The following is a 19,176-nucleotide window of genomic DNA, read 5'->3' as shown; positions in this document are numbered from 1 at the left end:
GAAAAACAACAGTTCCAGTTCACAGAATTGAAAGTAATTCTTTATTGATAAACATTTATACCAGAATTAGAAATGTCAGTAGAAAAATAAAATTTAAATAATTTTCTATTGTACAAAGATTTGATCATTTTGACTGTAGCAGTTAGTGAAATAATCTAATACAAAAAGTTAAGCTGATTTTAGTCACAACCAGCCTAAGACAGTGCACAAAAAAGAAATGCACGTACACAAAACTTCCTGCGTGTGGAGAGCTAATGGCACTGGGGCTTCACATTCCAGGAAATGGGTTCTTAAGGAAGGCTGGTATGCACTGCAGTTGTAATAAGAACTTAATTCAAACCAGAGCAGTCAGGACATTGGAATCAAAAGCCAACATACAATTTAAAAACTTAAAAAACATGAAGAAGGGTTTAAAGGTAGTTATTTGCATGAACTTTTTCTCACTACTTTAGACATTTCCTAAGAAGTAATGTTTTGATGCAAAAAAAAAAAAAAGTTAATAGCACAGAGAGACATCTTTCTCTTGGAATATTCATTACGCATTTGTATATGGACTTAAGTTTTCATGAAATGGCTTTACTTCCAAATCCCCATATTAAAGAATCCAGAAATCAGCTTTTATGGTTGGGGGTTGCCTCCCTCCTCTGCATAAAGAAAAAGAAAAGTGAGTGCAGAGCTGGGGGAGGGGTGGTTGTATATGTCTCTAAGAAAGCCATTGTTGGCAAAAATTCTCAAAAAACTATACATGGTAAAATAAAATGTTCAACATAAATGCCAATATTTTTTCATCTGAGCAACCACCCCCAAATAATTGTGTATTTGAGACGAGAAATTTAAAAACAACAACAAAAACAAGAGAGAACAGACATTCTTTATCAAACAGTTTCTCCCTGAAAACATTTCAAGCTACAAAGCTCAATCTATATAAAGTCTATATACATTTATTCACAGGAGAACATTCACATAGTGGGATGGATGAAACATTCAATAATTTGAAGATACATACATTTTATATTTAAAGTTTTTAAAAAGAGTGGATAATCAAAATATAGCAAACAAGAAACAAATGGAAACAAAATGCATTCATTTTTGTGTCGTGGCTCTAAAAGAAAAATAACCAAACATTTAAATCATGGATCAATATATTCAAGAATTAGTTCAGGGGAAGGGGCCCTCCAACCACTGGCCCACATGTTCAATTTGTGAAATTCTATCCAAAGGAATGTTTTAGGTGAGAATGCTAAGAGGCATCCTTCAATAGAGATGATTAAAATCATTTCCTATAATAAAGGATACAACATCCACAGATTTCTTAAACTGAAGGGGTACTTTTCAAAATCACAGCTCCTTGAACTGAAAAATGGAGCCTTTAACTAAAGACTTAAAATTTGCTTGAAAGATTTGAGCATTGGAGGGTAGTCTTGTTGGGGCATTTTTAAGGACATCTGCCTGCATTCCAGCTCTACTTGTAATTTTCCACCTGGTCTTGAGTATAAGTCACTATAATTTTGACAAGTGGTCTAATGGCCTATTAAAACAAAATGTCCAGTTAATTTTTGTGATCTCTTTGTAATTTTTCTCTTTGACTATCTCTGGTTAAATTGGTCCTCCTGGCTATTTTTTAACCAGAAGCCGAGTGCCTATTGCTCTTATTGGAACAGATACATTCGTGTGCACATGACCTCATGAGCCTACTCTCACAATCAAAACTTTCCTTTAAAAATGTCAGCTTTAATTACCAGAAACTATTTTGAAAACAGAAAACAACAGATTGTATTCCATACAAAACAGTTTAGGTGGGAAGGATCAAGTTAGATACTTCATTTTTGCAATTCTCTTTTGAAGGTCACAGTTTTCAGGCCTTTTAATGAAAAAGAAAGGCAGTAGAAGAAAAATTAAAACAGCTAAAATTGGGTTAAAAAAACTCTCGATATTTAATTCTCTTTAAGGATATAAATTCTCTTGAAGGAAAATGCAGAGGGCACAGTGGAAGGATATCTGAAAATTAACTTTAGGCACTTTCTGGGAGTGACACCCAATACTGTCAAAGTGGGCTGAAGACCCACTGCTAGGGAAGCACGTTAAGACTAAGAAATCCATAACCATGAACTCTACTTCAAGCTGCACTTTCACAATTTTTCAAGAGCCATTAATAAACCAAAGTCACTAAGAAAAACTAACAGAATGTTTAAGTATCTTTTTTTTGTGTGCCTCCATGTTAAAAGAGTAGGCTAACCGCTCTGGCTTAAAATTTCTAACTGGAGCTACTTAATATGGTATGTTTCCAATTAAACTAAATAAAATTAATAGAATAAAACTGATAGGAAAGAGCGGTACAGAAATTCAGAAAAAAAAGTTTCCATTAGCTAGCTTATTTTCACAAAATGTACAAGAAATTCACATCTCTTAAAATATATTAAATAATTAGAGGTCAAGCTAGTTATCCATAAAATGTCACATCATTCTGTGGGTATCTCCTTTGTCTTTAAATAGTGGAATGAAAGCCACTACTTGTGTTACAGATTTTTTTTTCTGTTTTTGTTCTCAAAGCTATACTCAGCCGAAACCTACTTGGCACTGACTGTCATGAGGATGTAACAAAAGAAGAGTCTGCCAGATTTTAATCAAGATTAGACCAAATAAGATTTTAGTATGTATACTCTGCTCAGAAATAAACCAATATTCTCTATAGTTTCTCTGAAATATGCAACATTGCATTTTCTCACAGATCATTGTAAATTTCAGTGCAAAGGATGCTAACCCAGAAGCACTGTCGACCTGGCGTGGGTAAAGGTGCACCTGTAAAACCGCTTAAATTAAATATCTACCAAAAAAAAAAAAAAAAAAACGAAAGAAAAGAAACTTGATCTGTTTTGGTTGAGAATAATAGGAGTCCAGAAAGATCTTCCATTCAATTCCCAGAACTTCAAACTGAAGAAAGGGCTGAGATGTTGTTCTTCGCATACTTTTTCATCTGAGTGCTTCCACTTGAAGAACTAAGAAAACACTACATTCCATAATGTATTCTTTTGGAGGATTCTATAAAACTTAGGTTCGACATCATAGCTTGAGGGTGTATGCTATAGAGTAGCTAAAACTCGTAAAAAGGAGACCACCACTACACAAAACGTCTGTCCAGTGCCCAAGGTGAGGGCTTCAAATGGTATCATTTCCTTTCCTGCTGCTCGGTACACTCCAGCAATTGCTGCACCTGTTCAAAAATTCAAGCATGTTAAAAAAAAAAAAAAATCAAGGTTAATATATTCAGGAAAATATAGCACTTAAAATTTTACTATAAGTAGAATGTTCCAGATTTTTTACATTAAAATTTAAATACTATAGAAATGTTTGTTTTCCCTATTCTTTTTGATGACTACTCTAGGTTTTAAGTATTCCTTATATGGTTTGCATATCACTGACGTGCTTTTAGATGTTGAAAAGTGACTCCTTAAAACTGAGATTTACTGAATAAAATCATCTGGAAGTCATAACCCAAATCACAAAGATTGCAATTTCCACATGACCTGATTACAAACTCAAAAACATCCCTTTATTCCCCATGCATTTAACAGGTACCTAATACATTCTTGGCAAGAAATGACAAAGAATTTTTTGTGTAGGACTGAGCAAGAAATATTTCAGGAGAAGCCACAGGGACTCCCCACTCCACCTTCTACTATACTCGGTTCCCTTCAAGAAATGGATGGAGGCGGGAGGAGGGGGGTGGAAAAGGAAGAAAGGAGGACCCTAAGCTTATAAATCTATTAATTCAAAGGGCATGAGAGGAGAGATCCTCAGGCATTCCTTTCTGTTCCCATATTGTTAATCGTTTTTGTTATGTTAGTCACTACAGCTTCCTAGAAATTGAGTACACAAAACAAACACTCAATTCTGTATCTACACAGGTACCCATATGAATTGCTGCAGGGACTCAGCATTGTATCAAGAAAGTCAAGATTTCATTAGTTTGGAAAGGACAGATCCAAAGTTCCCAGATGACACCCCCTCCCCAAAATTCTCCAAACAAAATTCTCCCTGGTCACAGTGTATTCATTCATTCAAATATTTATTTACATCTATGTTTTATAAGATGTGATCCCTATTCTCACAATACTCAGAATCTAGCTAGGGACAAAAGACAGCACAAGCATGAAACAGATTTTGAATAATTCAAGATAATATATAGAACCTCAATCAAATGTTTATGTATTTTATAAATGTGATGTGAAGGTATATTAACATATTTTAAGAAGAAGAAAGAACAATATTAACCAATACCCGTGTTGGTTGCCTGGAACATTTGCAACTTTGAAATGCCCACCTCCAGTGGCCCTGCATGCACACTGTGTGACTAACATCTGGAAGGCACCTGTTCCATTGGGCCCCTTCATAATTTAGCTCCAAAAAACGTGAGCTGGGTAGAAAGAAGCTTAAGGAACTTGAACTGGGCCCTAACGTGGGATTTGGATGATGATGAAGGGAAGAAAGGAAAAAGCAAACCAGAAGGAGCAGCAAAATGGGAAGGAAACAGATTCTATGCACTAGTCTTAAAGACAGAATGAACATGCCATTTATTGTGCAATTACTATGTGTTAGATATTCTGTTAAGTATTTTGTACACACGTTATTTCATTTAGTCATCACACAGCATATGAGGTGGGTTTATCATCGTTATTTTACTGATGAGAAATCTGAAACAGGTCCTCAGGGCCTGTAATCCAGTAAGGAAACTGGAGCAGAGGGTCCCTGAAGATAACAGTAGGTGAGATAGTTAAAAAGCTTGTAAGGGCCAGTTATGGAAACTCTTTAATGCAGGCAGGAGAAAACTGGCTTCCTCCCTGTGTTATCACAAAGGTTTCATCATCTACAGAACACAGACAAACGAGGCCACTTTGTCCCAGAAAAAACTCTCAAGAGACAGAAGGAGGTATCTGCTTGAAGCTCAAGGTTTAAATTCACAGTGAAAAAAATACAAAGTAGGAGAAATATTATGTTTCTATTTTTTAAGAATATGTTTATGGGGGCCGGCCCCATGGCTTAGCGGTTGAGTGCGCGCGCTCCGCTGCTGGCGGCCCGGGTTCGGATCCTGGGCGCGTGCCGACGCGCCGCTTCTCCGGCCATGCTGAGGCTGCGTCCCACATGCAGCAACTAGAGGGATGTGCAGCTATGACATGCAACTATCTACTGGGGCTTTGGGGATAAAAATATAAATAAATAAAATTATAAAAAAAAAAGAATATGTTTATGTTTACATGTATACCTAGAAAAAAATCTTAAAGCATATACCAAAATGCAAACTGTGGTTATCATTTAGGACTGCAGCAATGGAGAATGTTTACTTTTGCTTTCTTATAATTTTTAATTTATATAAAATATACATGTTATTTATATTTAATTATGAGCTTTAAAATGATTTAAACTTATTCTCATCCCTGTGACATGAGCAAAGGCCAAAAAAAACCAGGTAAAAATAATTTATGTTACTCCAATTTTTATTCAGAAAGTATTGAGGGGAAAAAAATAACTAGGTACTTTTCTAAATGAGAATTCTTGTCATTAGAATTATTCTTCAGTCCTTAAAGTAATCACACCTGAATGAGGGGAAGTAATTCATCAACCATCTTGTGATGCCATCAGTCAGGTGCGAGCTGATGAGAAAGGAGTAGTAGCTTCCAAAAAGACAAATGTCTTTCTTTTGCTAGTGACCTATCTCACAAAGCTTAACTTAAGGCTTCTCTGAAGCCAGCGAGAGAAAATCTGACTCAGGAAGTCAAAGATGTTAGCCAAATAATGGGGAGTTGGGGGTGAAAAAGAAACGATACATAAAAAAACAGGACGTGTGGTTAAAGGCCACTCTTTTTTCTTTATCCCACTCAGACATGTTTCTAAAATGGGTCCTGAAATGAACTGACTATTCATATGAAACGTTTTGACTGGTATTTTAATGTCTAACATACTTGTCAAGATTCCAGCAGTAATTGGTCCCACGATGCCCATCAACAGGATGCTTACAGACATGAACCTACCATATTTGTGATGTCTGAGGGTGAAGAGGGCCAGTAATCCAGCAGGGACATGAAAGAAGAGAGAGGACACCAGTGCCCACAGGAACACACCATACCACATCTCTACAAGGGAAAGCAAAGAAAGGTCGAAAATCACTGCCTTTCCCAGGGCAATCATTACAAAGGGGGTGTCATTATACCCAGTTATTTCATTTTCAAAACCACTCAGTTGCAATGTAGGTTCATCAATCAAATATCCAAATATTGATGGTTTTAGAGGGTTCAGCAAGCGATGGCCACCACCTGTTTTTGTACATAAAGTCCTACTGGAACAGAGGCACGCCCATTCATTGAAGTCTTGTCTCTGGCTGCTTTCAAGCTACAAGAGCAGAGCTGAAACAGTACAGAGACCACATGGCTCGCAAAGCCTAAAATATGCACTATCTGGCCCTTTACAGATAAAGTTGGCCAACCTGTGACTAGCTATCTCTACTCCCAAACGCTGGAAAAAAGGTTCACCCAGATTGGAAAATTGACCTAAATAATTTCCCTCCCATAAGAAGTACAAGCATAAGTACCACTGACAGGGTACTATGCGATCAACGCCTGTTGATCTTTCCAAACTTTTTGATTATTCAGTCTTCTAAAATGGAAAAGCTGTACAATTATATTCGTTCAACAATCATTTTCAAGACAATGCAGTAAATATCAAGCTATTGCCTCCTATTAGGATATCAAAGCTCTTTAAGATATGAAATAAACACCAGAAAATATAAATGTTTGGCTTAAAGACAATGGCAAATGAGGGGGCAGGTTAGAAGAGGAGCTGGTTCCTACAAAGAACCTCTAGTCATTCTTAAGATGACAGTAATTCAGGCAACATTAAAATACTTGATACCAACTATGTATACAAACCTATGCATGAGATACCTTGGAAAACACAAAAAAGGAGGAGATACCATCCTGCCCTCTTGACTTGACTTTACATTTGGTAAATGGTAGACACAGCATTTTCCCCCACTGAGCCCAGGCAAGGCTTCAGAATTCTCATGACAGCTCTTTAACTACCCATACGGATATAATGAAGGTGTCACATTAGATAAAATCTGTTGTCCATCCCTGCGCTAGAGGTGGGTAAGTTAACAGGCAATCTTAGAGATCAGTCAAAAGCTTAACTCAGGGTTTCTTGACCATGGCACTACTGACATCTGGACCAGGTAACCTTTGTTGTAGGGGGCTGTCCTGTGCATTGTACAATGTGGAGCAGCACCCCTGGTCTCTACCCCCTAGATGCCAGTAGCATTCTTCCCACAGTTGTGACAACCAACATCTCCAGAAATTGCCACATGTCCCCTGGGGGCAAAATTGCCCTGATTAAAAATCACTGGCCTGACTGAAGCAGAGGGTTTATAAGAGTAATAGCAGCTAAAGCTACAAAGATAGATAGGGTCCCATCATGGTGGGCTTTGAAGGCCAGACTAAGAACTTCAACGTAAAAGCCCTGGAAGTACCAGTAAAGGTTTTGAGCAGTAAAGGGTTGTCAGGACATTATTTCACAGGTCCCACCTTACACTCCCAGCAGGAATACAAACTAGAAAAGCTTTCTGGAGGGTAATTTGGAAGTGTGTATCCAAAAAGTCAAATGTGCATATCCTTTGCCATGCGATTTTACTTCCAGGAATACATCCTACAGGAATACACATGTAGGCAGGGACAAGGTCACAAAAATTCCAGGCAGTAATAGCAAAAACTAGACGCCAACTGCATGTCTATCAATGCAGGACTTGTGAAACATGTTTTGGTGTATCCATGTAAGGGAATATTACACAATCACATAAAAATATGAGACAGCTCTGTAAATACTGATGGGTAAGATGCCCAGCCACATTGGTAAGTAAAAAAAGCAAGTTGCCGAATAGTATGTAGAATAAGATCCTGTTTGTGTAAAAACAAAAACTAAAGAAAGAAATGTGGGGGCCGGCCCCATGGCTTAGCGGTTAAGTGCGCGCGCTCCGCTGCTGGCGGCCGGGTTCGGATCCCGGGCGTGCACCGACGCACCGCTTCTCCGGCCACGCTGAGGCCGCCTCCCACATGCAGCAACTAGAAGGATGTGCAACTATGACATACAACTATCTAATGGGGCTTTGGGGGGAAAAATTAAATAAATAAAATCTTAAAAAAAAAAAGAAACAAATGTGTGTGTAGATGCTTCTTTGTACTCAGAGAAAAGTCTGGACATATGTTTATTTAATAAATATTTATGACACACACAGGTACTGTTCTAAGTGCTTTACAAATATTAACTCATGTAATCCTCTAAATAACTCTATGAGGCACATATTATTGATATCCCCGGCTCTCGGATGAGCGAATGGAGGCAGAGGGGGGTGAGAAGGCTTGCCCGAGCCCACACTGCCAGCACAAGGCCGAGCCCCGGTTCAACGTGGCTCCAGAAGCCAGGCCCTTGTCCTTTTTGCCGCCTCTTGGTGTGTATTAAGCTACAGAAAACTGTTATTTCTGGGGAGTGGGATAGGTTGAGGGGAGAGTTGATGACAATTCACTTTTTCCTTTGATAAAAAAGCCAAAGCTTTTGTTTTAAAAAGAACTGTTCAGGAAGGTTGGTCGGATTGGGATGAACAATTAAAGACAGACCAATGAGGAGTGTCAGTTGGCTTGGGGAGAGTGGAGACAGGGAAGGGAAGGACCAGGGGCTTTTCCTGAAGCTGTGTTTGAGTTGTAAGCATAGTCTTTTTTTTTTTTTTTTTTTTTTTCCCTCCAAAGCCCCAGTAGATAGTTGTATGTCATAGCTGCACATCCTTCTAGTTGCTGTATGTGGGACTCGGCCTCAGGATGGACGGAGAAGTGGTGCCTCGGTGCGCACCCGGGATCCGAACCCAGGCCACCAGCATCGGAGCGCATGCACTTAACCACCAAGCCATGGGGCCGGCCCTGTAAGCATAGTCTTGAGTGTGTGGTTTTTCCTAGATCAATTTCTTATTCTTGTTGGGGGGAAGCCTTACGGGGCTAATGGAGATAGCCTCCAAGCCACCCTTGGCATTGTCACTGAGGACTGCACTAATTCTTTGCTCATTTTAAGTCAAATAAAGCTTCAATTAATACCATATTCTACATACACCTAAATTAGGACACCTAGGTCTTGTTTTGGATGAAAGGCTCTGAATGACAGCATCAGAGGTGCCCCATCTAGGGCTCAATGCTTATTAAAAATAACAAATGACGGGCCAGCCCTGTGGCTTAGCGGTTAAGTGCGTGCGCTCTGCTGCTGGCAGCCTGGGTTCGGATCCCAGGCGTGCACCAACACACCGCTTGTCCGGCCATGCTGAGGCCACGTCCCACATACAGCAACTAGAAGGATGTGCAACTATGATATACAACTATCTACTGGGGCTTTGGGGGGGGGGGATTAAAAAATAATAAAATGGGCCGGCCCTGTGGCTTAGCGGTTAAGTGCGCGCGCTCCGATGCTGGCGGTACCGGTTTGGATCCCGGGTGCGCACCGACACACCACTTGTCCCACCATGCTGAGGCCGCATCCCACATACAGCAACTAGAAGGATGTGCAGCTATGACATACAACTATCTACTGGGGCTTTGGGGGAAAAAAATTAAATAAATAAAATTAAAAAAAATAATAATAATAAAATAAAATAAAAAATAACAAATGACTGGGGGTGTTCTGGCACTTTTGTTCTAGTGAAAAACTATTAGACAGCTACAAAGGTTTCAAACCATTTGTGAGCTTATTTTTCTTTCTGCTGAACAAGATACACCTTCAGAATAATTTTATAATACTGTTGAAACTGCTCTATTCTGTTTGATGGTGTTTGGCAAATTGTTAAAACAAGTTTAAATCACACAACATGGAGTATAAAGTGATTAAACAGTAACGTCCCAAGCTTAAAAATTAAATATGTAACATAAAAAATTAATATATAGGGGCCGGCCCCATGGCTTAGTGGTTAAGCGCGCACACTCTGCTACTAGTAGCCCAGGTTCAGATCCCGGGCGCGCACCGACGCACCGCTTGTCCGGCCATGCTGTGGCAGCGTCCCACATACAGCAACTAGAAGGATGTGCAACTATGACATACGACTATCTACTGGGGCTTTGGGGAGAAAATGGGAAAAAAAAGGAGGAGGATTGGCAATAGATGTTAGCTCAGGGCCGCTCTTCTTCAGCAAAAAAAGGAGGATTGGCATGGATGTTAGCTCAGGGCTGATCTTCCTCACAAAAAAAAAAAATAATAATAATAATATATAAAAATATATATGTATACTAACTACTGCCATTCCTCCACCAAAGAAAAACCATCTTTCCAGTCAACAGTGTTGACCAGAAATTGCAGGCAGGATTCTCAATCCTCAGGGTTTGAGCCCCCATCCTCTTTGGAAACAAACCTCTACTACTGCAGACTCCTTTCCAGCCTCGGACCGGCCACCATTCTTGCTTCTACTGCCCAGGAGACTTGCTCTCTCTTCTTGGCAGCAGCTCTGGGGGCTGCAACATCTGGTGTCCAGGTACTGCTCCTCCCCAATAAATGTGCATCTGCCTGAGCTCTGGCACCCACAGATCCCTCCTGCCTGGGCAGCTGCTATTGCACCCTGGCTCAGTGAGAGCAGCCTGGCCTCCCCAGCCTAAAGACCCCTTGAACACCACCCACCACCAGCTTATCCCCAAGCCAAAGCACAGCACCACACAGTTCCCTTCCAAAGCAGGAACCCTATCTTCAATCGCATAGTCCTCACCAGCTACTGCCCAAATCACTCGGAGACTCGGACCTCCATAACACCAGAAAGTTCTATGTGTGCAGAAAGTTCTATGATGGCGCCAGGAATGCCACTGTCCTGGGGTAGACAAATGGGATACAAACCTGCCTCCAAGAACTCAGAGCAGTTGCCATCCTGGCTGCTGTCTGCCACTACTGACCTCAGACCACTCCTGGGCCCTGCTCTTGCAAGGCTTCTGCTGGAACTCCCCAAGTGTTAGAGATGAGCACTGCTTTCCACAGCAACTCAAGGCACTACTGGAGCCTCACTTCTTACTGGCTGCCGCAGAGCCATCGGGCCAGTGAACTGGGAGGTGAGGCCTTGGTCTGCCAGAGACACATTAAGTTGGCAACTTCAGTAAAAGTGGGTCCAGACACTCAGGTGTGCTACTCAACTGCTATGGACTGAATTATGTTCCACCAAATTCACATGCTGAAGCCCTAACCTGATAGGACTGTGGCCTTATAAGAAGAGGAAGAGAGAGATCTCTCTGTCTCTCATTCTCTCTCTCTCTCTCCCCCCATCATGTGAGGACAGACCAAGAAGGGGCCCAAGAGAGCTCTTACCACATGACCATGCTGGCACCTCGATCTTGGACTTCCAGCCTCCAGAACTGTGAGAAAATAAGTTTCTGTTGTTTAAGCTACTCAGTCTATGGTATTTGGTTATAGCAGCCTTAGCAGACTAACACACCAACATTCAGCAGTTCCCACTTCCCCTGGAGCACAGCACCTGCCCAAGAAGGCCTGCTAGGCTACCAACCCACATCCTCATTTTCCTAAAAACTGAAAGGCCTATTCATGAACAAGATCTGGCGTAGCAGGGCAGCACCTCCCTGAGTTTCTGACAAGCGGAAGCACACTGCACCCTCCTACAACCCAGGGCTACATCCATTAGCGACTTCAGTGCCTACATATTTTATATAGCATCACTTAAGTCACTTTAAGTAGGAAAAAAGGCCTTATTATATTAGATGAGTAGTACAGTTTATAAAACACTTCGCAGACGGATGGGATTATTACAGGACTCTAATAGCAAAGGCAAACCCCAATCAATAAAACACTTTTAAAAAACTAAGTGATTTCCCTTTAATCTACTGTACCTTAATTTGCCATCTATTTAATAACTATTTATTGATCATCATATAATACTTTTCATTTTCCTGGCTCACACACTGTCAAAAATCTTTGCTACATATCTTACAGTATTTCCTTGTTCACTGTTTCAAATCAAGTGCATTATCTTCAGCTTCGTTTACTCTGGCAGCTAAAGTCACATAACTTCCCGATGCTGAAGAATAAATCAGGTAATTAATCTCTGTAATAAAACATTATAAGGGGAAATCAGATTAAGCATTGGTGGCAGAATGGGTCCCAAAGATGTCCACATCCTCATCCCCAGAGCCTGTGAAAATGTGACCTTACATGGCAAAAGGGAGTCTGCAGATGTGATTAGATTAAGGGTCTTGAGATGGGAGAGTATCCTGGATTTTCCAGGTGGGCTTAACACAATCACAATAGTCCTTGTAAGAGGGACGCAGGACGGTCCGAGTAAGAGAGATTTGAAGATGCTATGCTGCTGGCTTTAAAGGAGGAGGAGAGGGCCGGCCCCCTTGGCTTAGTGGTTAAGTGCGCACGCTCTGCTGCTGGTGGCCCGGGTTCGGATCATGGGCACACACCGACGCACCGCTTCTCCAGCCATGCTGAGGCCGCGTCCCACATACAGCAACTAGAAGGATGTGCAACTATGACATACAACTATCTACTGGGGCTTTGGGGAAAAAAAGGAGGAGGACTGGCAGTAGATGTTAGCTCAGAGCTGGTCTTCCTCAGCAAAAAGAGGAGGATTAGCATGGATGTTAGCTCAGGGCTGATCTTCCTCACAAAAAAAAAAAAAAAGAAAGAATCTATTTTACAGGGGCCCATCCGGTGGCATAGCAGTTAAATTCGCACGCTCTGCTTTGGCGGCCTGGGGTTCGCAGGTTTGGATCCCAGGTGCAGACCAATGCACTGCTTGTCAAGCCATGCTGTGGCAGAGTCCCATGTAAAGTAGAGGAAGATGGGCACAGATGTTAGCCCAGCACCAGTCTTCATCAGCAAAAAGAGGAGGAGTGTCATCGATGTTAGCTCAGGGCTAATCTTCCTCACACACACAAAAAAGGTACTATTTTTCAGACAGACATTTCAGTTAAAGAGAAAAGCTGTATAGATTGCAGAATCCTCTAGGTGAGTTCTGTATTAACAAAAGGGGTTTGCGATGGCCTGCTCCCTGGCCCTCTAACCTCCACAGCTGAGTCACCTAATCTCCAGGCAAGGCCTCAAGACCAACCTGGCCCCCATCAGCAGGAATGGAAGGAGCCTAAGCCAAGTGGGCAGTGTAAGGCTCAGTACTCCGCCGTCCTTTCAGCTGGTCCCACTCTTACCTTAGGGTCCAGGTCAAACTGTATGAGCACGGCCAGTTCCTCCTCCGAAGCCAGGGTTCTAAGTGGACCACGTCAGCCTTCCTGGGAACTGTAGTCCTATCTGGTCCTGCAACTTGATACTAGACTGCCTTGATGCTAATCGCCCATCAGCCTGCATCAGTCCACACTGCCCACTGTGAGACCCCTCTCTTACCAAACCCCACCGACCTACCAGGGGCTCCATCTGTTCCCCTTGCGAAATATTAACAAATGCATATATATTGGTCTCTGTTCTTTGTTCTTGACACAGAGCTCCCAAACCCTTGTAAATAGGGGTGCTAAGAAAATCTTTTGTTCTAATATTTAGTCTTCGACTCTGGTTCCTGATACAAAGTTCCTAAGACCCCTGTAATTTCCTGATCAGGAGCATCTGACAGAGCTCCTAAATCCACTGGAATTTCCAGGAGCATCTTTTTTTCTCATGCTGTGACGCTTAGTGGGTTCCTGGGTGGGGCTGGTCACCAGGAAAACCAAGCCATGACTGGAACTTTCATCCCCACTCCCTATTCTTGGGAGAGGGAGGGCGCTGGAAGTGGAGTTAATAATCAATCATGGCTATGTGACGAGGGCTCCATAAAAATGCCAAAGGTATGGAGTTCAGAGAGCTCCTAGACTGGTGAACACATCTATGTGCTGGGAGGGTGGCACACCCCAACTCCACAGGGACAGAAGCTCCTGTGCTTGGAACCCTTCTAGACCTTGCCCTAAGTACCTCTTCATTTGGCTGTTCATTTGTATCCTTTATAATAAACCCGTACTCTGGTAAGTACTGCTTTCCTGAGTTCTGTGAGCTGCTCTAGCAAATTAATGGAACTCAAGGAGGGGGTCAAGGGAACCTCCGATTTATAACCAGTAGGTCAGAAGCACAGGTAACAACTTGCAATTTCAAATGGTGCCTGAAGTGGGGGGTGGAAGCAGTGTTGTGGGACTGAGCCCTTAACCTGGGGGATCTGACGTTAACTCCAGGTAGACAGTGTCAAACTGAACTGAATTGTAGGACACCCAACTGGTGTCACAGAATTGCCTGATGAGTTGAAAACCCACACATCTGGCGTCAGGAGTGTTGTTAAGTGTGGTAGTAGTGTGAGAGTAAAGGAAAACAGTGAGTTCTTCCTGGATACCCCCCTCCTTTCCTCCTTAACAATGATGACTTGCCCACCAGGACTGCCAGCTGTGGGCTGCCCCCTCTCCCTGATACCACTGCCTGACAGCCCTCTCATCCCTGGTTTCTGAGTGGGCCCCATGGCCTGCCTCACCCCAGTGGTCTCTTGGTCCTAGCCCGGCTAGATCTTGTCTGTCTTAATCTGGCCTTCCGTCTATTCACACAAAGCCAGAAAGTTAGTGCTAATGGGTATGAGATTTCTCGTGGAGTGATGAAAATATTCTGAAGTTCATTGTGGAGATGGTTGCAAACTCTACAAATATACTAAAAATCACTCCATTGTACACTTACAAAAAAAGTAAGAAGGATCCTCCCTCCTCTGCTCAAAACCCTGCAATATGGCCCTCGGGGATCTGACCTCACATCCTCCTCCCCGCCCTGCCCACGCTGTTCCACCCTCAGCACTGGCCTCCTTTGCGTTTCTTAAGCAAGCTCCTGTTCCAGGGCCTCTGGACCTGCTGCTCCTTGCCCAGAACGCTCTTCTCCCAACAGATGCGTGGCCCGTTCCTCACCTCCTTCAGATTTCAGATGGCATCATCGCCAAGGGCTTCCTCATGACCTTAAGTAAAAGAGCATTCCACCCTGATAAACGAGACCTGCCACTTACCATCCCCCTACCCTGTCTTACGCTCACCACCAGCTGTTCCTTTCCATACTTTTTAATTTTATTTGTTTATTTTCTCTCTCCTCATTATCATGAAAGCTCCTTTGTTTTGTTCACTATAGCATCTTTACTTGGTGCCTAGAAAACTACAGGCACGCAACACACACTGAGTAAATATTTGTTGACTTAATGGTCCAATGTGACCCATTCTTGATTCCAGCAACGGCACAACCAAAACATTAGGGAGTTTAGTTTAACTATCACAAGATACACTTTGATGTGGATTTTAATGAAATTCATACTTTCAGAAAGTTAATGTTATTCCTGATACAAAGAAAAGATCTGCCTTTTTTGGCAGTCAGATTTGTTAAAAATGACAATGACAACAAAAGAAATTTGAACAACTTGGAATAAAGAGCGATAGGCAGAAATCTAAATGGCTAAATTGCAAAGGCAGGTTAAAAAAAAATCAATTCAAAGCTTCCTGATAGTGACAAACCACAGAATATCTCAGAGCAACGATTTTGCCATACTGAGTTGGCATAACGTGCAAATAACCTTTTCTGTGGGGCCAAAAGAGAAACTATTCCAGATTCAGGACAATGAATGAAATTCACCGTCAGCGGCTTTGGTGCCTCTACAAAGACCAAACATCATGTACCTATTACAGCCATCATTCCAGCTAAGATGAGACAGAGCAGGGAGGCTGCGTATTTACCCAACAATTCTGATCAACCTGAGGTCAAGGGCTACCTCTCATGCATGTTTATACCCCCAGCCCAAAGGCTGCACTTGGCCAAATGTGTATTTGCTGAATGAATGACCCGTAGTGATCAAAACTCCCAAGTTATATATCTATGGAAGTACCCATACACTCAAGTATATATCGCAGTTTCATATTTTCAGAACAATTTCTGAAAGCAAAAACAATTCCCATGGCACAGATTCTCTACTATAACATGTTAAAACTATCATCCCAAATCCACTTGTCTCAATCTTTTCTTAAAGAAAGAAAAGGCAACTAAAAGCCAGACAGACCGAACAGAATATTCAGTTTCTAAGTATCACCCCACATATGACTCAATTACTAAAGGATTAAGTTATCCTTACCGTGGAGAGATGTGATAAACACCACCTTCACCAAATGATTAAACTTAGCATTATCAATAAAGGTACAAATTGACGCTAAATGTCTCCTGATGTGATGCACTGGGAAGGGGACAACATCACCTATGTAGATAGTATTCTGACCAAGAATGTTTAATCTGAATCTGATCATGAAGAAACAATCAGATAAACTTAGATTGTGGGACAGTCTACGAAACAATTAGCCCAGACTCTTAAAAGTGTCAATCTCTAGAAATTGAAACAAAGATGGAGGAACTGTTCTAGATACAAGGAGACTAAAAAGACATGATAACTAAATGCAATATGTGATCTTTGATTAGATCCTGAAATTAAAAAAAAAAAAAAGGAAAAAAGCTATAAATGACGTTAGTTGCACAACTTGGGAAATTAAATAAGGCCTGTACATTAGATAATATTCTATCAATGTTAAATTTCTTGGGTGTGATATAGTTTTTTGTCTACGACAGAAAATGTCCTCGCTTTAAAAGATACATGCTGAAGTATCAGGCATCAAGTGCCACCAATTCTAACTTTCTTTCAAATGGTTCTGCAGAAAATAAAAATGTTATGTGTATGCATATATACATATAGAGAAAGAGAAAGCAAAAGAATAAAAATATTAATGAATCTAAGTAAAGGATATATAGGTATTTGTTATACTATCATTTCAATTTTTCAGTAGGTTTGAAAATTTTTTAAATAGAGAGTTGGGGGGAAAATAAGGAAACAAACAAAAACAGACTAATCTGGTCCAGTAGTGCCTCCAGACAGCATAAACATTTCATTTTTTCGACGGTGTCTCCAGAACGCCATGTATTTCCGTTGTCGCTATCAATAGTGACCTTAGTAACTTCTGAAACAACGTGAGCTGCCAGATTATCATTTAGGCATGATTTGAAGCTAACTTCTGCATCTGCCCCAACATGGTTATTATCTTATCAGCTATTTCACAAACCTGCCGGGAAAATACTAGGCAGGTAACACGCTGCAAGTCCCGGGTGTCCACTGAATGGCGCCTGGCAGTCGCTGCCCAGAGGATGAGAAATCACAGGTGCCTCGTGCATGACCGCAGTCAGTAATCCAATCCTCCTCCTTTTGCAGGTCTCAGGGCCCCTTTCTCTCATTGTTTACTAAGATATCAATCAGCTTTGCAGGAGAGCCCAACCTCTCCCTTCGATCGCCACTGTTCTCAGTCTTCTTGCCTTTAAAGGTACAACACATGATTGTGCCCTCTCCTCAGAGCCTTTATTAGCCCTTCCAAGTGATTTCTCCTCCTCTCAACTCTCTGAGCGCAGAGAGCTTTCTACCTTGTATCATAATTTTGAAAAACCCTTAGATCGGGCCCAACAGAAGCTCCGGGGGCGGGGGTAAGAATTGTTAAAAAGAAGCTGTGTCAAAGATCTCGAACGCACGAGTGGGAGACTCGGCAACAGGTCTCAGAAAGCGATTCCGAGAAAGACAAGCTGGTGGAGTGGGTGGATTTGGACAAGGTGCAAGCGATCAGCAGACAACCTCCTGGTGCAGAGGGGTTGGGCTGGACTAGAAACAATGGGAGTGTGAGCTCTGACTGCCCCTCAGCCTGGCCGGACGATTCAACGTTCGAGCTGCGAGAGCCTAAAGGCCGGCGCGGACCAGAGCGGCCAGGCGCATCCCGCGCCCCAAACAAGACGGGGATGACCGCCTCCAGGGCTCTGTCGATTCAAGTCTGAACCTGGGGCGTTTGGACACTCCAAAGAGCAAGACCAGTTTGGGTGGTGGCCGAGCTCCCTTTACTGACCGGTCCGCCCGCGGCCGCTCCCTCCGACCTCGCCCATGCGAGGACTCCGGGGGGCCCGGCCAGAGGGAGCGACGGGGGGAAGGGACTATATCCTCCAGCTCTCGGGCGAGGGAGCAGGAACCTCCTTCTAGGAGGAAAACAGCACCCAGCGGGCGGGGCAGCGGGGCCCCGGGCGCTACGCGAGGAAGGGGCGCCTCACAGATGGGCGACCGCGGCGGGGTGCGCAGGCGCGGGGCGGGGCGGTACCTGGGAAGGAGCAGAGAGAAGTGGAGTTGGGGCACAGGGTCCCGTTGCCCACCCGTGGGACGACCTTCAGGCTGAGGATCTGCTGCAGGAGCCCGGCCGACCCCCCGCTGCCGCCGCTCCCCTCGTGCTCCATCCCGCCGCCATTCACCGCAGAGAGAGGGGGGAAGAGCGTCCAATGTGCTGCCGAGGCTCGCTTTCACTCACAGCCCTCTCCGCTCTCCGCAGCTCCGCTGCCTCAGCGTCACCTTCGGCCGGGCCCTCTTCCTCCTACCCCAACGGCGCTGCCAAGTGATGGTTCGTCCCTCCAATCAGAGCGCGCCGCAGATGGCAGGGGCGGGGCGAGAGTTGTTCCCGCCTCTGACGTTGCGTACGGCCCACCGAGACCCAGCATCCACGGGCTACGCCCCCTACTGGGGAAGTCTCTTCTGCTCCTGCAGGGCTCGCTCTGCTCTGCCCTTGTCTGCAGCGCCACCTATAAGAAAGAAGGAGAATTGCATACGCCCCCCCAGACCAGAGATGTAGATTTAAAACACATCTGGCAATGAGAATCCGATGGCTCAGCAGCCAAGTGAAGGAGGCTGGAAGACAATGCAGCAATACCTTCAATATTTGGAGAGAAAATTAGTTGTTTGAAAGCTTAACTTAGTTTAAATTAAAAAGCATTGTGGGGGCCAGCCCGGTGGCACAGCGGTTAAGTACGTGGGCTCCACTTCGGTGGCCCAGGGTTCGCGGGTTCAGATCCCGGGCGCCCACCGACACACCGCTTGTCAAGCCATGCTGTGGCGCCGTCCCATATGAAGTAAAGGAAGATGGGCACGGATGTTAGCCCAGGGACAATCTTCCTCAGCAAAAAAGAGGAGGATTGGCATCGGATGTTAGCTCAGGGCTGATCTTCCTCACACACACCCACAAAAACAATAAAATGTTAGGGGCCAGCCCCATGGTGTAGCAGCTACGTGCGAGCCCTCCGCTGCTGGCAGTCCCGGTTCGGATCCCGGGCGTGCAC

General features: G+C 43.3%; 1 protein-coding gene across 4 annotated transcripts; it reads right to left on the bottom strand.

Moving 5' to 3' along the window:
- Window positions 1-22: 22 nt before the first annotated feature.
- On the bottom strand, window positions 23-18,443 carry TMEM170A (transmembrane protein 170A). Of its 4 annotated transcripts, none has more exons than XM_004437104.3 (3): window positions 18,171-18,443; window positions 5,958-6,128; window positions 23-3,211 (listed from the first exon to the last, which is right to left on the bottom strand). In XM_004437104.3, the coding sequence occupies exons 1-3, from the start codon at window positions 18,301-18,303 to the stop codon at window positions 3,081-3,083; spliced, it is 435 nt and encodes a 144-aa protein (XP_004437161.1). In that variant the 5' UTR covers window positions 18,304-18,443; the 3' UTR covers window positions 23-3,080. The 4 variants fall into 4 exon arrangements, with proteins under 4 accessions (XP_004437161.1, XP_014648163.1, XP_087276046.1 ...); XM_014792677.2 differs by having other exon boundaries at window positions 6,027-6,128; window positions 18,171-18,442; XM_087419920.1 differs by lacking the exon at window positions 18,171-18,443 and adding an exon at window positions 17,103-18,059.
- Between the last annotated feature and the right edge of the window lie 733 nt (window positions 18,444-19,176).

This window comes from Ceratotherium simum, chromosome 30 (assembly GCF_057802395.1).
Source record: "Ceratotherium simum simum isolate JZ-2026a chromosome 30, ASM5780239v1, whole genome shotgun sequence".
NCBI lineage: Eukaryota > Metazoa > Chordata > Mammalia > Perissodactyla > Rhinocerotidae > Ceratotherium > Ceratotherium simum.
The sequence above is the reverse complement of the archived record's forward strand: the minus strand, read 5'-3'. Positions and strand labels throughout refer to the sequence as shown.

What these genes read in the sequence shown, in the direction of transcription:
- TMEM170A (XM_087419920.1), bottom strand. Translation starts at nt 17,271, where the DNA reads ATGAGAGAAAGGGGCCCTGAGACCTGCAAAAGGAGGAGGATTGGATTA. An exon ending in GCCTAGTATTTTCCCGGCAG is followed by an intron (nt 6,129 to 17,102) that starts GTTTGTGAAATA and finishes TTTCCCTTGTAG; the next exon opens with AGATGTGGTATGGTGTGTTC. An exon ending in TACTGCTGGAATCTTGACAA is followed by an intron (nt 3,212 to 5,957) that starts GTATGTTAGACA and finishes ATTTTTGAACAG; the next exon opens with GTGCAGCAATTGCTGGAGTG.